At 33.9% G+C, this 20,770-nt stretch overlaps 1 protein-coding gene across 2 annotated transcripts in view; it reads right to left on the reverse strand.

Moving 5' to 3' along the window:
• LOC121390239 (eukaryotic translation initiation factor 4 gamma 1-like) overlaps positions 1-20,734 on the reverse strand; it is a 74,189-nt gene extending 53,455 nt beyond the window's left edge. Inside the window, exons 1-5 of one of the 2 annotated variants that reach the window (XM_041522015.1) lie at positions 20,535-20,734; positions 7,345-7,391; positions 3,071-3,205; positions 2,495-2,638; positions 1,854-2,207 (exon numbers count right to left, since the gene is read on the reverse strand). In XM_041522015.1, the coding sequence (XP_041377949.1) occupies positions 1,854-2,207; positions 2,495-2,638; positions 3,071-3,205; positions 7,345-7,391; positions 20,535-20,607 (753 nt within the window). In that variant the 5' untranslated portion in view covers positions 20,608-20,734. Of the gene's footprint in view, positions 1-1,853; positions 2,208-2,494; positions 2,642-3,070; positions 3,206-7,344; positions 7,392-20,534 lie in introns of both variants that reach the window. The other variant, XM_041522013.1, reaches the window with a different exon arrangement.
• Between the last annotated feature and the right edge of the window lie 36 nt (positions 20,735-20,770).

Genomic DNA, 20,770 nt, shown 5'->3' on the forward strand with positions numbered 1-20,770 from the left:
ATCGGATCATCTTGCCCAAGCCGGTTTTATGGAAATATGCAAAGTTGTCCGATTGCTTTTTGTGTTACAGAAGCACCCGATAAAGGCCGAATGCATGGTTTGAACTATCCGATGGGTCGAACAGATTTTGATGCACCGACAGTGTTCGAGTCAATGAGATTCTACTGTATATTATAAATTAAAAAACCCAGAAATTTGCTTAATTTTAAAATAGGTGCTCAGGCATGGAGATTGGTTAATCTAAAATGGCAGACCTGTCAACCTTTAGTCAAGAGAAAGCAGGTGGTGAGTATTGAAAAAGCAGGAGATTTTTTTAAAAACAAGAGATTTTTTAACTTCACACAATTTAACCCAAAATCGCAAGGTTGTTGTAAACATTATTACAATAAGTTATATGAACACTACATAATGTCATATTATATACTTGTTAACCGTAGATCTTGGCTTTAAAAAAAAAAAATGTGTGTATATATTTCTTTTTAAAGTTTAAATATTGTTATGATTTAATAAAAAAAATTTTTTTTAAATCTCTTCTATTCAAAAATGTTAAGAACATAAGAAGTTAAAAAAATGAATTAGTACATTTACAGCATTACACTTACAGGTTATGTTACATCATCATTTGTGGCTAGTGTACCCAAATTGAAATACCCAAGACAAATTTATATAAATCTTATAAATTAATATTCAGTTTTTACTATAATGAGGAGCAGTGGCGTGGTAAAACCTCATTACGGACATTGTGTGAAATATACTGGAATTATACCCATTTCTGTGGATAACTTTTTATTAATTGTAAAAAAAACAAATCTATTGAAGTATACCCTTGTAACCAACTGCACAAACATACAAAATTAACTGACACAAGTATGTTTATATAGCTAATTGGTCTTTTCTTTGTCTTGCTGTGACATGTGATTTTAACATTGTGTGTATTGTTGTCAACTCTGGGCCAGAGTCTGTCACCAGATCTGTCATAGCTACTTCCTTTGTTTTTTTGGCAAAAGAGGATCTATTTTGTTTTATGCCTATAAACATGTCATTTAACAGGAGAAATTGTCTCCTGCACAGGTTGTCAGGAGATTTGATCAAATACCAGGAGACTCCTGCTGAATCCAGGAGGGTTGACAGGTCTGTAAAATGGTGGCCCCAATTACGAATATATGCAAAATATCATCTGAAACCATATCGTAGTTTTTGGACAGAATACATGGTAACAGCAAACGTTTAAAAATCTGCAATTTCAAATAAAGCATTTTTGAGTGTTGGATGAGTATTTCATCGAGTGTTGAACGAGTATGTTTTTTTGTAACTAGAATTTTTAGTTCACGAAGTTGAAGCCAAAGCATGATAGGTACAAGATTTGGATCAAGGGTTCTGTTCCATGTATCATAAATATTTTTAACAATATAACATTCACTTTTAACAAATTATCATTTTCAAACTTCATTATTAAAACGATCATATCTTGGTTTAACAGACTACTTTAAAAAGACCTGTAAAACACATAGTTGCTGATATTCTTTACTAAAATTTTGATAAATCACATTTTTGAAATTCTGACGATCAAAATCAGCATAATTCTCTAAGTCACTTCCTTTTGAATGTTGTTTTAAAAAATACACTCTCGACTTGTTTCATCCCATATAAGTACAACAGGCATGAAAAGCACTTGACTGTTTTGATCAAATTAAAATTATTTATCGATTCTATTAAAGTTGACAACTTTCTGACGATTACCAATGCTATAATGCATAACATTTTTCAACAGTATCCCCCCCAAAAACCTGCAAAAGATTATTATTTCTTAGAAGTCCAGCTACAATGGTAATACAAGTTAAGAAATGACATACCCCGGCACTTCCCGGTACCCCAGAACTACCAGGAGTACTGCGTGCACTCCCACCCGGAGGGGTGGACTTTAAATGCAAAATCTCCTCCGTCACATCTCGTCCCGTGTTGGGATCAGAAATCTGTATTGGTTTGCGTTCTCTCTTATTTGTGGGTGCTGCACTTGGTCCCGGAGCAGAGGGCGGTCTCTGCGGTTGAGTGACAGGCATAGGCTGACTCTGGTAGAACATTGGATAGGCCTGATTGGGGTACTGCTGACTCGTCTGGTACTGTGCAGACGGCTGATACTGCTGCTGAAGAGTTTGTGACTGTGGAATGGCATATGAAGTTGTTGGCATTCTTTGGCCCATAGAATACTGAAGGAGGAAAAGGACAATATTATTTAAGGCAGAATGGAGAAAAACGTATTTGCTTTGCACAATCATAGTCATCTTTGGTTAGGTTAGGTTGAGAGACACACTCTGACAAACAGAGACAGAGTGGAGGCAGGTTAATGTTTATTTTAGAAGTCTATTACTCCTGACCGTTAATATCTATTACCACCAAGCCGTGTACAGCCAAGCTATGGACCAATACATTATTATGAGAATAACACTAACTTCATGACCTCATTTACATGATGGCAGTCAACATACTAACTTACCCCCATCATTTGTGGTTGCTGTACCATGACATTGCCTGCCGAATACTGGGAGGCAGGCTGTCCCATGGCCATGTAAACCGGCTGGTAGGTCGGCTGCCGGAATGCCTGCTGAGGTTGCATACTCTGTTGATTAGCCCCAAAATACTGCTGAAACATTTATACAATTCATCAAGATGTGGCAAACTACATATTCCATGTTGGTAACTTAGTTAGTCCAGGGTTATTATTAGGTTTGTGTCTGGGAATCAGATTCTCTGTAAATCTGAATCACAATATTTTAAAATTCAAATAAAAAAATGGTTTTAAATTAGTTTTTAAACATGCATTCACTTGTGCAACTTTGACCCATATTTCAATAATATAAGCTCTATAATTTGTTAAGATATATATGCAAAAAAAATTAATACAACTTGCAAACAACAAAATTAATTTCAGTGGAAAAACATTTGACGACTTTCCAAGCCTGGGAAATGACATTAATCAGCAATTTCCAGGATTTCCATAAACCTGTACCGTATCTATCCATAAGTTAATGCTAAACTAAGTGAAGAGATCAAAGGGAAAGTTAATGTTTACCTGAGGTGGTATTATTCCAGGTTGTTGTTGGTATATGTTGGCCGTCTGTTGAGGCATGCCAGGGGCAGGCATGTGTCCCGCTACCACCGACTGCTTACTCATGTCATGAGTGATCGCTGTCTGTACTTGGTAATTCTGAAACAGGAGATATTTGTTTTTAATGATTTGTCAGGCCAGTACTTAAAGTCGCAGCTCGTAGTGTTCATCTGTAAAAATGGACACTACGTCTGGTTATCTACAAATCAGGGCCCCTTTTCACAAAGCGATCTTATCTCTAAGATCACCTTAAGTGCATTGCTACCTTATGCACTAAGGTGATCTTAGTGCTAAGATTGCTTCGTGGAACAGGGCCCAGTAACACATTTGGATAAACTTGCAATACACGAGTGACACTGGAAAGGAGAAATAGCCTTTTAAAAATAAAAAAATAAAGTAATGTTTTATTTAACAATGCACTCAGCACATTGTATTTAGAGTTATATGGCGTCAGACACATGGTTAAGGACCACACCATGATTCATACAGGCAAGGACCCATAAAATTCAAGCACTTTTCAAGGACCTACCTTATGTTTTCAAGGACCATAAATACAAACTGTAAAATCCCCAGTTACTGATGTAGTCGCCCTTGGCGTTGGTTTATTTTCAGATTCGGCACTTAACACTTTCTCAGACTTGAATAACTGAGCTATGCTGAAGCTTGCAGTATCCATTTATTTTTTTCTGTGTTTTTCGCTGTTTTTGTGCAATCTCGCCCATGGTGCCAATGCTAACATCTTTGCGACAACAGGAACACACATTTTGACACGTCCTTACTCTCTCTGATCAACGCATATTTTTGACACCACATTTTGTTAAAAACACACTTTCCACTAGGCATGTTTAAATTTGAACGAGCTTCCAAAAACTTCAAAATCTAAGTGATTCCGTGTCGTCTCGCCGGACTATTGTTTGCAGTTCTCAAAACAAGGCTATTATGCTCATCAATAATCGGTAAATCTCAGCTGAGGCATTCGGAACATAGCATTTGTCCCGGAATGGGCCGAGTACATTCAAGTCGCGGAACGTCGCGAGTGCTGGAATTAAAGTGCGAACACGGAAGTAATTATTCTGTAATTTCTGGTTAAAATGATGCGCTTGTCGCACAGACATGAAATTCAAGCACTTTTCATTTCAAACTCCTAAATTCAAGCACTTTTCAAGACCGTGCGAACCATGCACACAGATATTGAGAGGAAACCTGCTGTCGCCACTTCATGGGCTACTCTTTTTCGATTAGCAGCAAGGGATCTTTTATATGCACCATCCCACAGACAGGGTAGTACATAACACGGCCTTTGATATACCAGTCGTGGTGCACTGGCTGGAACGAGAAATAGCTCAATGGGCCCAACGATGTACTACACCTCGCCCCCCTTTTTAAAAATAAAGACTAAAGCTCATCTCTAAAACCATTACTTCTCATGTATGAGTTTTTAAAAAAGGAATATGCTTTTCGTGTTATTAGAAATACCAGGATGACCACAAACACTATGGATGTGTGGTATAAAATCTAAATTACTGTATATTGCTGTGTATTAGCAGAGTTGTAACTACAAATACTTTCCCCGGGGAAGAGTTGGCGTAGAGGCAACATATTGGTTCATAAAATGCCTATCGAAAACAATCCCGGACTGCAATGTATAAAATTTTATCAGACTCGTAAAGCCTTTCATAGGTTCTGTAACAATAACTTGTGCATGGTATAAAGTTTGATGAATTTTTTATTTTATTTTTTAAACTGTTTGTCATTTTAATGGTAAAAAAAAGAAGTTTTTTTCATCCTCTCCGCCATCATATAGAAAATTTTATTTATAAAACGTTGTTTTTTTCTTCAAAAAATTATTCTACTTCTAATATCATTTAGTTGGCAAGGTACATAAAATATTAAGTGATGCCATAATAAATCGTCCTACAATTGGCACATGACCATACCATATGACAAACCCAAATCTTTTGTTTTAGTGGACACTATTAACATCCCTGATGGAATTTATTTTCTGCTGTCTAAATAATTTAATTACTTGTGTGCATCGATGTATTGTTACAGCTTGAATTGTTTATTTTCCTTTTATGATTTATGGGTTTGCCCCAGGATATAAACTCTGTTCAGTTGCCGTACTCTTTCTTTTCTTGGACAAGTCAGTTTCAGACGGCTCGTTGTCAGATGAAAACCTGTATTTAAACAGCTCCATTTTAGGTCTGCTCGAATACGACCGTAACCACATGTAAATAATTCGAAAACGAAATCGATTGTCGTATATTTGAAAAACCCGAAAAATATTTAATAAAAAAACGTACTCTTGTATGTTTTGCATTTTTATTACCGTATATTGCCGTGTATTAGCCGACTCCTTGGATAAGCCGACCTCTTAGTTTGACCCTAAATATCCAGTACAAAATCATTGGCCTTGTGTATAAGCCGAAGTCATCTTTTGTCCAGCTGTATGTTGTATCGATTTCAATAATACTGTCAACAAATAGACATGTGCTTTTCTTGTTCATTACATTTGTTTTCCCTTTAATTATTACGAACACGGTAATCACGATCGCAATCAATCATCAATGTGGCAATGCTAACATCTACCATGCCGTGAAAAATAATTTAGAATTGATAAAGCATAACAGGAAAATAAATAATTCAAGCTGTAACAACATATCACTGCACATAAGTAATTAATTTATTCACTGGACAGCAAAAAGTAAAATCATTGAGGCATGTTTAATCCCTCACCACACACACACACAAACAAAAGATCATGCGGTCCGTGACTGCAGCTGTTCACTGTATATGGTATGATCATGTGACAATAGTGGGAGTAATTATCTTCCTGAAATTCATGTTGTTTTTTCAGTCGATAATGTTAATAATGAGCTTAATTTATTTATGGCATTGGTTTACAGTTTAATGCACCCTCCCAACAAAACAATATTATTAGAAATATAATATTTGTTTGAATCTTAAACTTGCTATATGAAAGACTGGTCCCAGCACAGGTCAAACAAAGATGGCGGACAGTTGGAAAGAATATGTCTTTGCCATTGAAATGACAATAAAACAAGTAATTTTTTATTATTATTCATCAAACTTATAATGCATTCAAGAACAAAAAACTGCATAATATTGCATGATGGGGTGTTTTATTTATACTGCACAAATTATTGTTACATAATCTGTGAAAGGCTACGGGTCTGATCAAAATTTGTAAGTCACGGTCGGGAGTATTTTAGATCAAAATTTTATGCTCCAATTTGTTGCCTCCGTGTATAAGCCGACTCTTCTTTTGGAAAGTGTTTCTAGACTTCAAAAGTCGGCTAATACACGGCAATATACGGCACCGTATTCGATTTATTGGACAAAAAAACAATGTACCAAAGTATCAAGCAGAAACAACAATACTGTTTTCGCTGATAGTATTTACGACATAGATCTATGCGCACTAAATTTAGCAAAAACGCACACTATTGACAAACCTCGGTCGATTCCGGTATCAACGGAATCAACCGAGTTGTGACGAACGGCGCGCTCTACATAGTGGATCCGTCAGTGGTTAGCACCAGTCGGGATTGTTCAGTTATTCACTGCCCACTGCATCACGTCTAATTATAGAACCTGGGATTTCCGTATCGATATAGTTTAATGGAAAATATTGATATTTGTAGGATCACTGGATGGCAAATTAATTCACCCCTCATAAATTATCAACACGACCAGTCGGGCTACTCAGAAACACTTATGACTAGACCGAATCAGCTGTTTACTATACAATGTTGTTCGGACGTACCTTAGTGTCGAAGCCTGCCTAATCAATGCACCATCAACACCAGTTAACGCTAAGATTAAACAAGCCTTTTCCCGTAAGTAATTCTAAATGACCTTTATAGAACACCCAATAAATAGACAACTATGCAAATATTTACACTGCTCTTTCTGAAAATTTAAACAAACAAATTGTGAAGGCACCATACATTGAAATGGTGGTTTGTATTCCAACCCAAAAGCAGGCAGTACTAAAATCTGGAAACCAGAGGGGCTGTCATCAGTGCAAAAAATAAAGTGTCCCTCAAAGAATGAATATCAACTCCTGCTTAAGTGACTATCCCGAGTTTGTAGTCATTGTAAGATGTTTCCGATTAACAGTTTTCTGGGTGACAGTCACCTCCTTAATCATCACTAAGCGATAACACTGCAGGAACGGAAACTGATGTGTTGCCATGTCAAACATCTACACTTACTTGATAGGACTGCGATTGTTGCTGATAAGGTGAATAGTCTTCAGTACCTGCAAAATAAAGGAACACTATAAGCAAACAGTTTAACCATTTTTCATGACGTCTTTATTTGAATGAAGCAATTTTTAATGGCTCCTGTTGCTACCACTATCCTCTATTTTTTATGTTTACAACATATCTCCATAGATTAGCGACCTACTGTTCTCTGAAAATTGCGAAAAGGATTGTAGTATTTACACGTCATTCATGCAAATCTAATTTTACGTGTATATATATATATATTAATTATTTAACTGTATGTAAATTAATTTTACTGTCAAACCCTTCATTGCAATATAATTCCTGCTGAACAAAGCAGATTTTTTATAGAAAGATTTACATTTTGATTTTTACTAGCAGTGTTTACAAGTCATATGGAAAGAAAACAAGTCTTTACACTGCCATATTCTAAACTATCTTTAATATAAGAGATTTTTGTGAAGGCAGGGCTAGCTCTGGCACTCGCCAAATTCGCCAATTTCAAAAGCAATTGGCAAATTTTATTTTAATTTGGCGAAATAATTCCATTTAATAATAGATATTTTGATACAAAATAACTGGGTTTCTGCAATTTTTGAAGTTTTAATAGATAATTTGGCGAAATAATTCCATTTAATAATTGATATTTTGATACAAAATAACTGGGTTTCTGCCATTTTTTAAAGTTTTAATAGATAATTTGGCGAAATTTTCTGCTGACCCAAAGCTAGCCCAGGAAGGGATTAATTCTATAAAAAGGGGTGTCATATAATTTATGTTCTATATGCATGGTTAGTCTACAGACAATACCATCTCAAGTAAAATGACCATCTACGGCCGATAACATCTGGAAAGCATTAATGAAAATGATTCCTGTAATTTTTAGTGAACATGTTTACATTAAGACTCGAATAGAGGCCACAGAAAATGGTAAAATGCCATGGAAGTCAAACTTGATCAGTAACAGAATGTGATAACACTATATAGAAAATTTCAGCTCAAACCTACTTTTTTCAGCCTCAACTAAGAACTATCTGTTGTGCGCAATATAGGATATCCACAAAAACATTGCGCATGACAAAAGTATAATTTATATAACTTAAACTTTTTTAAACCCTACATCATCACCGATGTCATTGTTTATGACTTTAACCAAATTTATTTTTACTTTTACTTTTACTTGTCATATTCTTCAGTCTTGTGTGCAATCTAATTAAAATTAGCTCCACTATTACATGTGGATCTAACAGCAGCCAGTTGGAGGTCATGTCCACCAATCAAAACCTTACTTGCAGAATCATGCCAGTGATTTGAAAATAATTAAAAAATATTGAGAGAGAGAAAAAGAGAGAGAGAGCGAGAGAGAGAGAGAGAGAGAGAGAGAGAGAGAGAGAGAGAGAGAGAGAGAGAGAGAGAGAGAAGGGGATTACGCCATGACCTGTGCTACTGGTTGTGACTGGAAGGAACAGGCCAGTATTCATGGCTTGTTTCATCACATGCTGGCCAATGCAGTGATCCAAATCATCGCAAGTTTCTTTTAAGTCATAATGTAAATGTCGGGACGTCATTTTTAACTGGGGAAAATATGTAACTGGGAGTAAATATTTGTAATTTGTTTATGTTAATATTTACTGTATGTATTTTATTTCAGTATTTTAGGTTATGATATCAGGGCATACAATTTGAATCTTTGAGACAACTGACATGTCGTTCGTGTGGTTTTAGTTTTACACGAATGATTTTCTTCTGTAGTTCAGATACAAATGCAAATTTTAATGGGTCACGGTAATTAAACGAGAATACAATATGAACGATTTTTGTAGCTTTTCTTCATCAAATGTCCTATCATAAATACAAAAATAATAATAATAAACTATGCTAGAACCAACTTGAAAGCTGCCCGTTTACATTACAACACACTACCCCATCGGTTCTTTTACAGGGGAATCTCCTGAGGGGAGTACTTGTTGGTGTCAAAGAATAATCTCTATGAAATGATAATAGACAGGGATTTCCCGGAAGCATCGAGCTTAACGTTTCCGGGTCTGAATGGAAAGTACTGAAATTATGTGAATCCTACATCGGCCTATATAACATTTTATAATTATTAAAATTATATTTTACTATTTTCTTGATTAGAATAGGAGTATATGTAAATCCAATACATTTATTTTCATCGTGATGTTTCGTAGTAGCTAAATATAGTTTTCTACCTTTAGTAATTTCGTAGGTATCAATTTATTTTTCTGCTAAACCGCCAAACGAAATTGGAAGTAATTAAGTCATAGGAAATCCCAAAAGTTTTTATCCGTGTAGTGTTTTACATTTAAAACTAGTTTAGGGCAAGATATTGGTTAAAAAACATATGTTTGCTATATCTCTTTTTAAACATCATACTTTTACTTTCATACTTTATCTGTCTTTTCTCCGTTCGATACCAAATGTCATCATTATTATTTTATTAAATACCCAATAACAATCAGTTTTAAAGTTGACCTGGGTATGTAACGAATCTCTGCTTGAATTCTTTTCCTCATCTTTCCTTTACCCTCTCCTTCTCTTCTGTTTTTTATTTTATTCCCTTTTGACCCTCAGATTACAAGTTGGAAACTAATTGTATGAGGAAGCCTATATAGATTCATATTTGTAAACAGAAAATCTTAAACATCACATAATATATATATTTATAATTTTGCATGTCATAATATTTGTATATAACTTATGTGATACTGTAAGACAATGATTCAAGGCTCCCCAACCTTGACATTGCCTATGATCTGGTGGTAAAAAAAAAAGAAAAAAAAGATATTGGTTAGAAAAATAAAGAAAAAGTAGGATATCAGACTTCAAGAACCCAGTATCCCACCGGGATACCATATATTACTAAATTCTCAGGTGGGATACCAGATTTTGAAATGTTAGTATCCAACTAGGATACTCCCCCAAAATTTTAATCTCGAACATTGAAATGTAACTTATATCACTTCATTTGTCCATGATTATATATAAACCACACCCACCACCGTTTTGCATGTGTGTATTTTGTATAACTATGTTGTATTATTTATGTTTTATGTATTTAGCTGACGAGTTGTAAAACTCAAAGCACATAAAGAACTTAAACTTGAACTTGAAGGAACTAGCTAGCATATGATTTTGTGCGCATAGCGACATGATCAGATGGAACAAAGGGAACGTGCAACTATGTTAATAAACTTCTTCAAGGCTTATCAACAGAGATGCTGATTTCAAACATTACTTTGTACCGGCAATGTAGGCCCGTTATCTTATTATTTTCTTCCAAAAACTAATTAATTTTTTTAGCCAACACATCTTTTTTAATTTTCTGACAAACGATTCAGTTTTTGCACGATCGATCAGAAGTTTATGATGATATTGGTTTTGCATAAGTGACAGATGAACGACAAAATCGTACGTGCCAAATTTTATGCCCTGGATATTCTGTTGGGACAACGCCCTAGATTGCTATTAACCAATAGCCAATGATATAGTTTTATTTTAGCATGTGATGTTTCATGTAACGTCTGTGCAACATTTACATACACACACCACCATAAGATTTTGATAATGAAGGGTTCGTTCGTCTTTTCCCCGATTCATCGCCATTATTAATCTCCAATTAACACAGCACAGGCTTGAATAATATGCATCTATCAGTGGTTTTATTTGGCACATTATAAATTATATTTTGGCACATTATAAATTGTATAAATATATCTGGTAAACTAACTAATAATGAGTAAATGAACATATATTAAAGTAATGAAAGTAAGTTTCATTTTAATCACATAAATAAAGTAGTAATGAATAAAAGATATTTAATTAAAACTAGTTGTTTTATTCATAGTTAAATATAACATCTTATTTTAATTACAGCTGAAGTAAAGTATTATTCTGTCTTGGTACAATAGCTTACAAGTGTTATTTGTTTATAGGTTTTCAGGGCTAGCCATGGGTTGCTATTTTTGTTCGCCAAATTTTTTGTCAATCTTCAATTTCTTTTGCCAATCTAAATATATATTCGCCAGTAACATATTTGCATTTCAGTCAAAAGATTTTATTTTTAATCTCGTTCTTTATGATAATATAGTATATGCTAAAATGTACTTATTATTCAGTTCACGTCTTGTAATCTAATAATGAAATGCTGCCGATGTCTATGGCTGGCTGTAGCCCAGTGGTAAAGCACTTGTATGATGTGCTGTCAGTCTAGGATCGATCCCCGTCAATGGGCATCATGAGTAGTATATCACAAAAGAGACAATTTTACTTTTTGTATGCATAAGAGAATGATATAAATTGTATGTTTCTCTGTAATTTGAAAGATTTAAGTGAATTTTGATCCAATATATATATTCCCAAAAAGATTCACCAGACTAAGATATACACTATACATATATTTTTGCACCAAAAGTGTGAAATGTAAGTACCAGTACATAATGTTTACATATTTAATAGCCTAACAACTTATATCATTCAGTATCTGAGCTTTCGAGATGTGTGTGCAAAATGCTGGAATAAAAGCGGTCCAGAACAGGACTCAATGCCCATTTGTTTTTATTACAATTTTTTTTAAATATGATGAGACATCAAAATAATTTGAAAACGACAAAAGTAGTTTATAAATGTTCAATTATGGAAATGTTCAACAATTACATAACTTAAGATCTGACTTTTTTTATAACCCTGCCCGCGTTATGTTTTGTAATGACGACAATAATCACCCCTCTACGGTTCTTTAACAATTGTCTCCCACACACTTCCTTCTTTCCCCATCACTGGCATTAATTTTACCAACATTAGATTTTCTGTTCTTATTTTGGTATCTTTTTTCTTTTCTGCTTTGTATCAAGACAAAACTCAATAGTCCCACGAGAGACACTGCTACCCCCTCCAGATATTGTTCCAATGCCACAGGCCTGTAGGCATGCATCTTTAATCTCTTTGGTAATCGATGTATTATTGTATATATAATAGAAAAATTATATTTTAAAGAAACAAAATGGCCAGACTGGCTGTTTTATTTTATGAGAAAAATTAAAAAAATTAAAAGTAACTCTTGACCATACCCTACGCCATGACCTCGTTTTGTAACTACCCTGTCCCAACTTCCCGGTATGATTTATAACTGAATACTATTCATAATTAGCATGGTGTCCAATTCAAGGTTATAGCCAGTCACCCAACATAAAGACAAAGGAAACATCTTTTTCTTATTGCTATCAAAACACTGGCATGCGAGTCTTTCACAAGTGGGGAAAAAACTTTTTCAGTTTCACGCCAATTTCAAGTTTTGTATTTCTGTGCAAGGGGCGGAGGAATGTATCATGTTGGCGTTAGTATTATATCAGTAGATATAGCACATGAATTATAATTTCACCATTTAATATGTTTGAAATATAATCTGTAAAAGTTTTAACTAATAATGATTGTATATAAGCGAGAAACAATATGTATTCCTCACCAATGCACCCACTTTGTGGAAATTAACTCAACCATGTGACCTAGATTTATAACATTAACCAGTATGACAAAACATGACTAGTAAAAAGTCTTTCATTTTATTTAGTCGTGTTTTCTAGCTTTATGACAAGCAGCTGGCAGTACGCTGCTGAATAGTAGACTGGCCACATTAGACATGCAAATAACGCTTATTCATACCGCGAGGTGGATCAACTGAACAAAACTGGTTGAACATGTTTGTTGCTAAAAATTGAGACGGAAAAGGAAAAAAATCTCTCGCAAATTTTTCCCGCCAAACTGAAAATTTCTATAAAAAAAAATTGCAATTGGCGACTGGCAAACGACAACGCAAGCCCAGTTTTTTGATGTGATGTACAGGTTTTATCTGTTCAAGACTCATCGCCCACAGCGAAAGTGTGTAGTTATATATTTTAAATTGTGTGCAGTGCCAGTGTTGCACGAGTGTAACAGCCTGCACGAGTGTTAGTTTTATTTGCACCGATTCCTATTGTATTGTTGTTTTTAGAAATATGCATTATACATATTGTGTTGTAAATAGCATTGAATATGCATTATATTTTAATGTCTTAACTTATTTATAGTACTGAATATTTTTATATGCTGTTGAATTTAATGAAAATGTAAATGCATTATTGAACGAATATAAATAACAATGTTGTAAATCCCTGAACCTTGTTTTTTTTCAATGAGTGTATTACACATCTTTTTAACATTATTTTATTTATGTTGACACAGAGTTATAAACAAACAAAATAGCCCATTGGGGCAACTGACGGGGATCGATCCTAAACCGACTGTGTATCAAGCGAGCGCTTTATCACTGGTCTATGTCCTGCCCGGTATGGTAAATCGATATTGTCATACAACTAATTCTGAATGCAGACCTTGCCTTTTAAGGTGCGCGGGTGTGATCGCGCTCATAATTTCAGTTTGGCGAGTGTAAAAAATAATGCATGTTACACTTAACAAACGGCGCACGTAAAATAATTTTGTATATTAATTGCCACTATTTACCATATGTAGCTGATAGAAAGATCTGTTTAATAATACCAGAATTTTTTTTTACGAGAACGGTAGCGTCCATGCAAGATTTTAATATAGGACTGGTACTTATCTTTGCTATACAAATTGGAAAACACAGGTTTAATAGACATATTCGAAGACATACCAATCCGATCAAAACTTCTTTGCCTATTTAATTTATTATTAATTAGAAAGAGTCCACTTTTGTACGGTAATCACAACATTTGATAAGGATAACTCATTTATACTGTTCAGATTGAATTAAACAGTGGCTTCTGTAGCCTACACAAATTAACTCGTTACGGAAATCAGCGAAGTCGGTAAAATTGTCTTGATTAGTTAATAACTGTTAGCCTACAAAACTTACACGAGGTCCCAACAATGGCAATCGTGCAATTCAATACTTTTTTTTTTTAATTTTTTTAAATAAATGAACGTAGACAGAATAATAAAAAGGAAAGGAAAGGAAATAATAGGTATGTAGGATTGTCTATTATTTTTATGTTTTATTTAAAAAAAAAAAAAAAAATTCATTTAAATATTTGTATTTCAGCCAGAGGTCAATGAATATATCATATTATAGTAACAGTAATCAATGGTCATTTCCGATCATTTAATTTTTGTTTCGTTTGTTAAAAATTCACAGACCATGTGACTGGTACATGATTTGATGCGCAGTACTCTGTGGCATATTGACCAGTCAGAGCTATCGGGTTCAGATTATTTTTACTCTTGGAATTCTGCACATGCTGGTCCATTTGACAACTTATTACGCATTGATGGTGGGGTCTAAAATTATGTTTTTTTTTATTATATGTATTTATTATGGCATCCACGTTTGGAATATAATCCTTTGTAATGACAGATTTTTTCAGAGTTTGTATATTTTGTTATAAACAATATTGGGGCCGTTCTATATCAACGACGTAACGCCATATTATATATTTTATTTGAGCAATGAAAACATTTATATTTTTTACGGATTCGGCAATCTCCAATTGAAAAAACCCTACTTATTAGGTGCCAAATTTGTCACGTGATCAGAATGGTCATTCTATCTTTTGTTTCCACTAACTATTGTCTGATATTTTATCCTCAGTTGCAGATATAATTCGTTGTAACTGATGATTTTTACTTTCCGTTATTTCTGTCACTCACTCTGTTTATTTAGCAGTTCTTTATCAAATATTGTAAACTTTTCATTTTGGGGAGATATGAACGCTTATAAAAACAACGGAAGTGGTAGTGTTTATCATTAAAATAATTTATCTTGAGTGCCAAATAATATATACACCGCCTTTACAAAAACGAAACTGGCGGTATTTTAGCACAGCGATCGATTCATTTGATGAAGATGGAAATACCAAAAAATGTATCCGACATTAGGGGATCATGTTACAAAGATCTTTATTGTTTTTCGTGTATCTTGAAATCCTTATTAATAATAATAATATTAAAACTTTGATCGATTCAGCAAAACCGGAACTGCCCGTGAATGTCAGACTGATATCATCTTCGGTTCAATTAAAAGACGAGTCTGCTTGTATTTCGTATTTATAAACCTTTTTGTAGGCAAAATAAGGAATACGTCTTTTCAGTCTACCAACACACAACAATGTGGTAACCAAATGACACACACCCACCTCTTTTTTTTTTTTTTTTTGCTTTTTGTTTAGTCGTTTTTCGAAGGGTGTGATGCCAAGCGGCCACCCTCCTTTAATTTTCACCCAGCGAGAACACAGTGTATACATGTCATAATTATATTTCTATAGTACTACTGCTGAAACTTTTTAATAAACTATAACTTCATTCCTGAAAGGAAAAGAAGTCAAACAACATAAAATTAGAAGAAAACATTGATTTATTGGTTATTTTTGCAACATATGTCTCTGCATTTACATGTACCAGTTACTTCATAAATTAATAAATGCTTGGTTTTCACTCGCCTTAGCATTTTGATGAGTGTGATTTTTCACTTGCCTAAGCATTGAGATGTGAGATGTGAGATGTGAGATGTGAGATTTTTTCACTCGCCTTTGTTTTCCAAAAGGCAAGGACTGTGAATGGTACATACAGTGATAGAAATAAGCAAAAACATTTACTAGTCCACTGGACAAATACATCTAGAAATCTATTTGCCCTCCAAAAAACATTTTCAGCTGTCCAAATAAATAGATTGTTCTATTCAAGTACCAGGATGATGCTTGTGATTGCTCAAAATTAAACCACTGAAATGTTTAATTGTCCACTGGACAACTACAGAGGTACATTCTGAATAATTTTCAGTTGTCGAGACAGACAAGTGCTTATTTCAAACACAGTCACCCAGCTCTAGACATGAGAATGTCACACTATTTGTAGCATAGACCTCTGAAAATTGCAAGAACGAATGTTTCGTATGCGTGTTCATGCAAATCCAATTTAGCGTAACCTATTTTCCATTTGTGCATTAAGTTTAGGATATTATTTACATAGACAACAGGTTACACAAAAAGAAAATTTATTTTTCCGTAACCGATAAATGGTTTACGCAAATATTCAATTCTCAAAGGCCAGTAGCAAACATTAAAATTTTGACTCAACATTAATTGGAAAGGGATTTTTTTTTTTTAATCAAATCTAGGCTAGCTCTAGCACTTGCAAAATTTACCGAAGTTCTGTAAATTAAAAAAAAAAAAGAAAAAAGAGGCAAATTGTTAATTTGTCATAATAATTTCATGTTTACAATCCTTTATATTTTGTTAGTAAATAATAGCGTGTTTGCAGTTCTTCATGTTTGAAAATATCAAGACTGATTATAAATAACTCTTCTCAAAAGCTCGATGATTGATTTGTTTTCCATTAATATAAGAAAAATCTTGAATAAACTTAAACCTAAGCTAACATCAACCCTTGAAACATTTGTCGAGGGGTGGAAGGATTGGGATAGCTTGTACAAAACAAAAATTAAAATTAAACAAATTTACAAAACATACAGTGCTGTCCGGTGTATCGGCACACCTAAGCTTTCAAGGACTATTGTCTATGTGAACATTGTAAAATATTTAATAAAATGCGTCTCTCACCAATGAAGAAGTGCATAATCTGAAATACACTACAAACTGTTTTATGTCTGTAGTAAATAACATTTTAAAATGGTGCATAAATATCCAAAACGATTTGCATGTCCGGTGATTCGACGCGGTAGATGTAGATCATTGACCCCGCTATTTATAAACCGCCCATGACCTCACTTTTAGCCCATAAACGCTACACTATTGTCCCAGAATTATTTTAGTACTTTTTTCTTTTGTCTTGTTAAAAATATTACTATGAAAATGAACGATCACATATGACCCATCTCATGATCAGTTTCGGAATCGTTTTCTTGAGTGGCACAGTACTGCAGATGCATACATGTTCATTGTCATGCATGGCTAAGATGCCTACATGAATTTTATTTTTCTCGGGTAGATTGTGCACACACGTGGATCTTATTTCGCTTTTATTTTTTATAACAATGTGACAATTGTGAACTGGAATGACTGTCAATTAAGGTGTAAAATTTTCGTTTTGTTTGTATTTGCCTGTGTTTTCTTTTTCGGTTTAAATAAAAAAATAACCGAACAAAAATAATTCCATTTATACTGTTTACTATAATTTTTAAAATGCGGGAAAGGTTGTTTTAGACTGGTTTTAACATTCTTAATATCAATAAGGATGACCTACTTCGCGTTTATAAACACGAAAACGGGTGAATGATTTATTTTGAAATTATTATATAGTTATTGATAATTCTAAAAAAAATATTAATTGCACCCGTAACAATAAATATGTTGATACTTGATTAACCACTGAAAAGGGAATTGAACTTTAGTTCGTTAAAAACTCCGACAACATGACAACTTCCTAAGCATACTCAAGCAACATACCAAGTGTAATGACCACCAAGCAATGGGCTTTTGCTTTTTATCATGTCGCCAAAAACACGAGCCCGTATACCTACGTGTCGATTACGGCTTTACAGTCATTAACGGCCGACTTAATCGTTAAAAATCGGTAGTGTTCGTAAACTAGAATGATGAATAAATTGGTTTACGTGAGTCTAGCATCTTAGTTGCAAATTAAAAGTGGTAAAATTATTTTTCCAAATATAGGTTATCAATTTGTAACTCTTTATCAGCCATAAACTCCATTTATACGTATATGTTATTATGTGCAGTATTTTAAAGAACCGATTTATGTCACTAACATAAATATAAACCATCGTAAGTAAAAGAATTGATTTATTAAAGTAATTATGATTGACCGGGATTTTTATACCAAGGGACATAACTTTTGAATTTCTCGCCACTAATTTTAAGATTGTTTCTTTCATAGCGCACACAGAATCTCAAACTTGCATACATATTGCTATTATAAACAAGACTGATTGATGCCAAAAATAAAATAAATAAATTGCGAACAAGATTTAATAAGCATAAATCATTTCCAGTCTAGATTTTGCCTAATATTTGACTAAATACAGTTATGGGCCAAAGGTTTTCAGTGTCACAGTGGTAAACCAAAAGTATAAATGTAATGCATAAACATGACAATTTGGTATATTTACAGTGTGAAAATGAAAGACAAGTATGTACTTAAACTATACATTAAAAAAAGGTATTGCAATTTGTTCACATATGAATATTTATAGTTCACATTTATTTACCTGTAAATTAATTTTCACTGACAGCCCATAACGACTCCATACTAACGTCTCAATGCTTTCTTTGTCATATTAAAAATACTCTACACCAAATAATTGGTTCCCTACCCTGGGTTTCTGCTAGAAGGTACGCAGGTAGAGGGTACAATTACATGCATGTACTAAAAAATCTCGGAAATTAATGGATATGTTTTGTTTTAATTTTTTGATAGATTATAGTAAGATAATTGCTGTTTAAAATTTGTAAAATTGCATTTAATAAAATGGTCCAATTTTTTTTCTTCAAATTCATAACTACCCAATATATGCCTTTGAATATATTTTGTTTTTATTACGTAACCTCGAATTATGTTCTGGCAGAAAGCCTGCTATCTTTGACAGAGGTTAAAACAATTGATCGTCTAATTTTCGACTGTTAACATAAAGTAATATACTTGATCACTTTTGGCATCTAGCAATTTAAAGCAAATTTTACAATAGTTAGCACTTGGAATAAGCATCATATATTATTTTGTTTTGTTTTACCTGTAATATATTTTCACCAGGACTTCCTTCTTCCTCCATGAATGATTAAAGAAAATAACACTGGATATATTGTAGTTATTTTTGTTTTATTCCAATATATAATAACAAATGTGTTTTTTGTCAGTATGTGGAGCAAACTAGCTGATACAGTTGGTTTGAAATCATGATTACAAAATCCTAAAGATAAAAGGAACTGGCTCCTAACGTCAGCCTCTACATATTGTCCACATCTGTACCGGCCTGTAGGAACGATATTTGAAGTGTGTGTGTGTGTGTGTGTGTGGGGGGGGGGGGGGTATACAGTCTCTAGTGAGGGATACAAACTAGATTTTCATTTTTATATCTTTATTTATGTGGAGTAGTGAAAATTTTATACATACATTTTTGTCCTCAAGTGTGGGATGGAGAACAAGCCCCTAGGCCCGCCCCTCACACACCCACCCCACCCCATCCCAGTTCCTACGGGCCTGATGTATTTTATATTAATACATACAAAGACTACACAATGATATGGTCTACAGGACATATCAGGTGATTGTCAGCATGTGACAACATTTCTGTGTTTCTGTGCCCGGCTGTGGACAGTTTTGGCAGACGGGTAACACATTTGCTTAATAATTAAAAATACACAGTTTAACACATTAAAACTTGGAGGATAACTAGCTAAGATAACACAAAAAAGTGTGCTAATTTTAGTTTTTTGTTAAAGTATTATATCTTGCTTTGGTGAGGAGGGGACGCTTTTTAGCAAATTTGCGAAATTGGCCTCTGGAATATCCATTGACGTGTCATGTTTACATCTATGCTGGACAAGATTTATGATGAAATGTTATTACATTTTGTGTGTTTTTCTTCTAATTAGGTCCATTTGCTTCAGTTTACATTATATAAGTCATAAAAAAGTATGTTAAAAAAAATGCTTGTTGTATGCTACCAAGTGCGCCGAATCACCGGACGCGCCGATACACCGGACACGGTTGTACTGAAGCTGGTCAAAATCAGAGGGTTTTTTTGGGTTTGATATTCAGATCTGTGAGGTTTATGGGAATTTATTTATCATTAAAACAACATGGGTGTTTGGTAAATAGAGTTTCAAATTCCATTTGACCGATTATTAGTAAAAACTAATTTTTTGGGAGGTGGTGGTAAAGACTGCCTACCCATATGTATATAAATTAAAGTTAAAACAAGTATTTTCATATTTATCTATTTACAAATATTAATAGTAGTTACAAATTAATAAAACTGTGATAAAAAAATATGTATAGATATTAACTATTATTGACATATTAGTTGTTCAACAACCACGTTGTGAGGCAAGTCTGGGACCAAAGCCAGACATCTGGTCGCGTCTTTTCATTTAAACTCAAATAATAAAATCAAGTACCTTTAAGTTTAATGTTTACATTTAAAAGGCAAAAAAGACACGGAATACCTCTTGGCTGGGGCTGGGCGACCTGATTCGGTGGTGATGCGGATGCGGATGGTTTTCTTTTCTGTACATTCATTTCAACGTGAAAGGGGAAGTGAAGTCCTTGGGTAAGGACCGTTCCGTTGCTTGTTTCCAAGCTCTATCTCCTATAGGGTGAAAAATATAGTGAATAACGTTTGGAGCATGTTTCAAATAATACAAATATATTGTCATCATGAAGAAATTAACTTTTTTTGTTA

Source organism: Gigantopelta aegis, chromosome 15 (genome assembly GCF_016097555.1).
Source record: "Gigantopelta aegis isolate Gae_Host chromosome 15, Gae_host_genome, whole genome shotgun sequence".
NCBI classification, from domain to species: domain Eukaryota; kingdom Metazoa; phylum Mollusca; class Gastropoda; order Neomphalida; family Peltospiridae; genus Gigantopelta; species Gigantopelta aegis.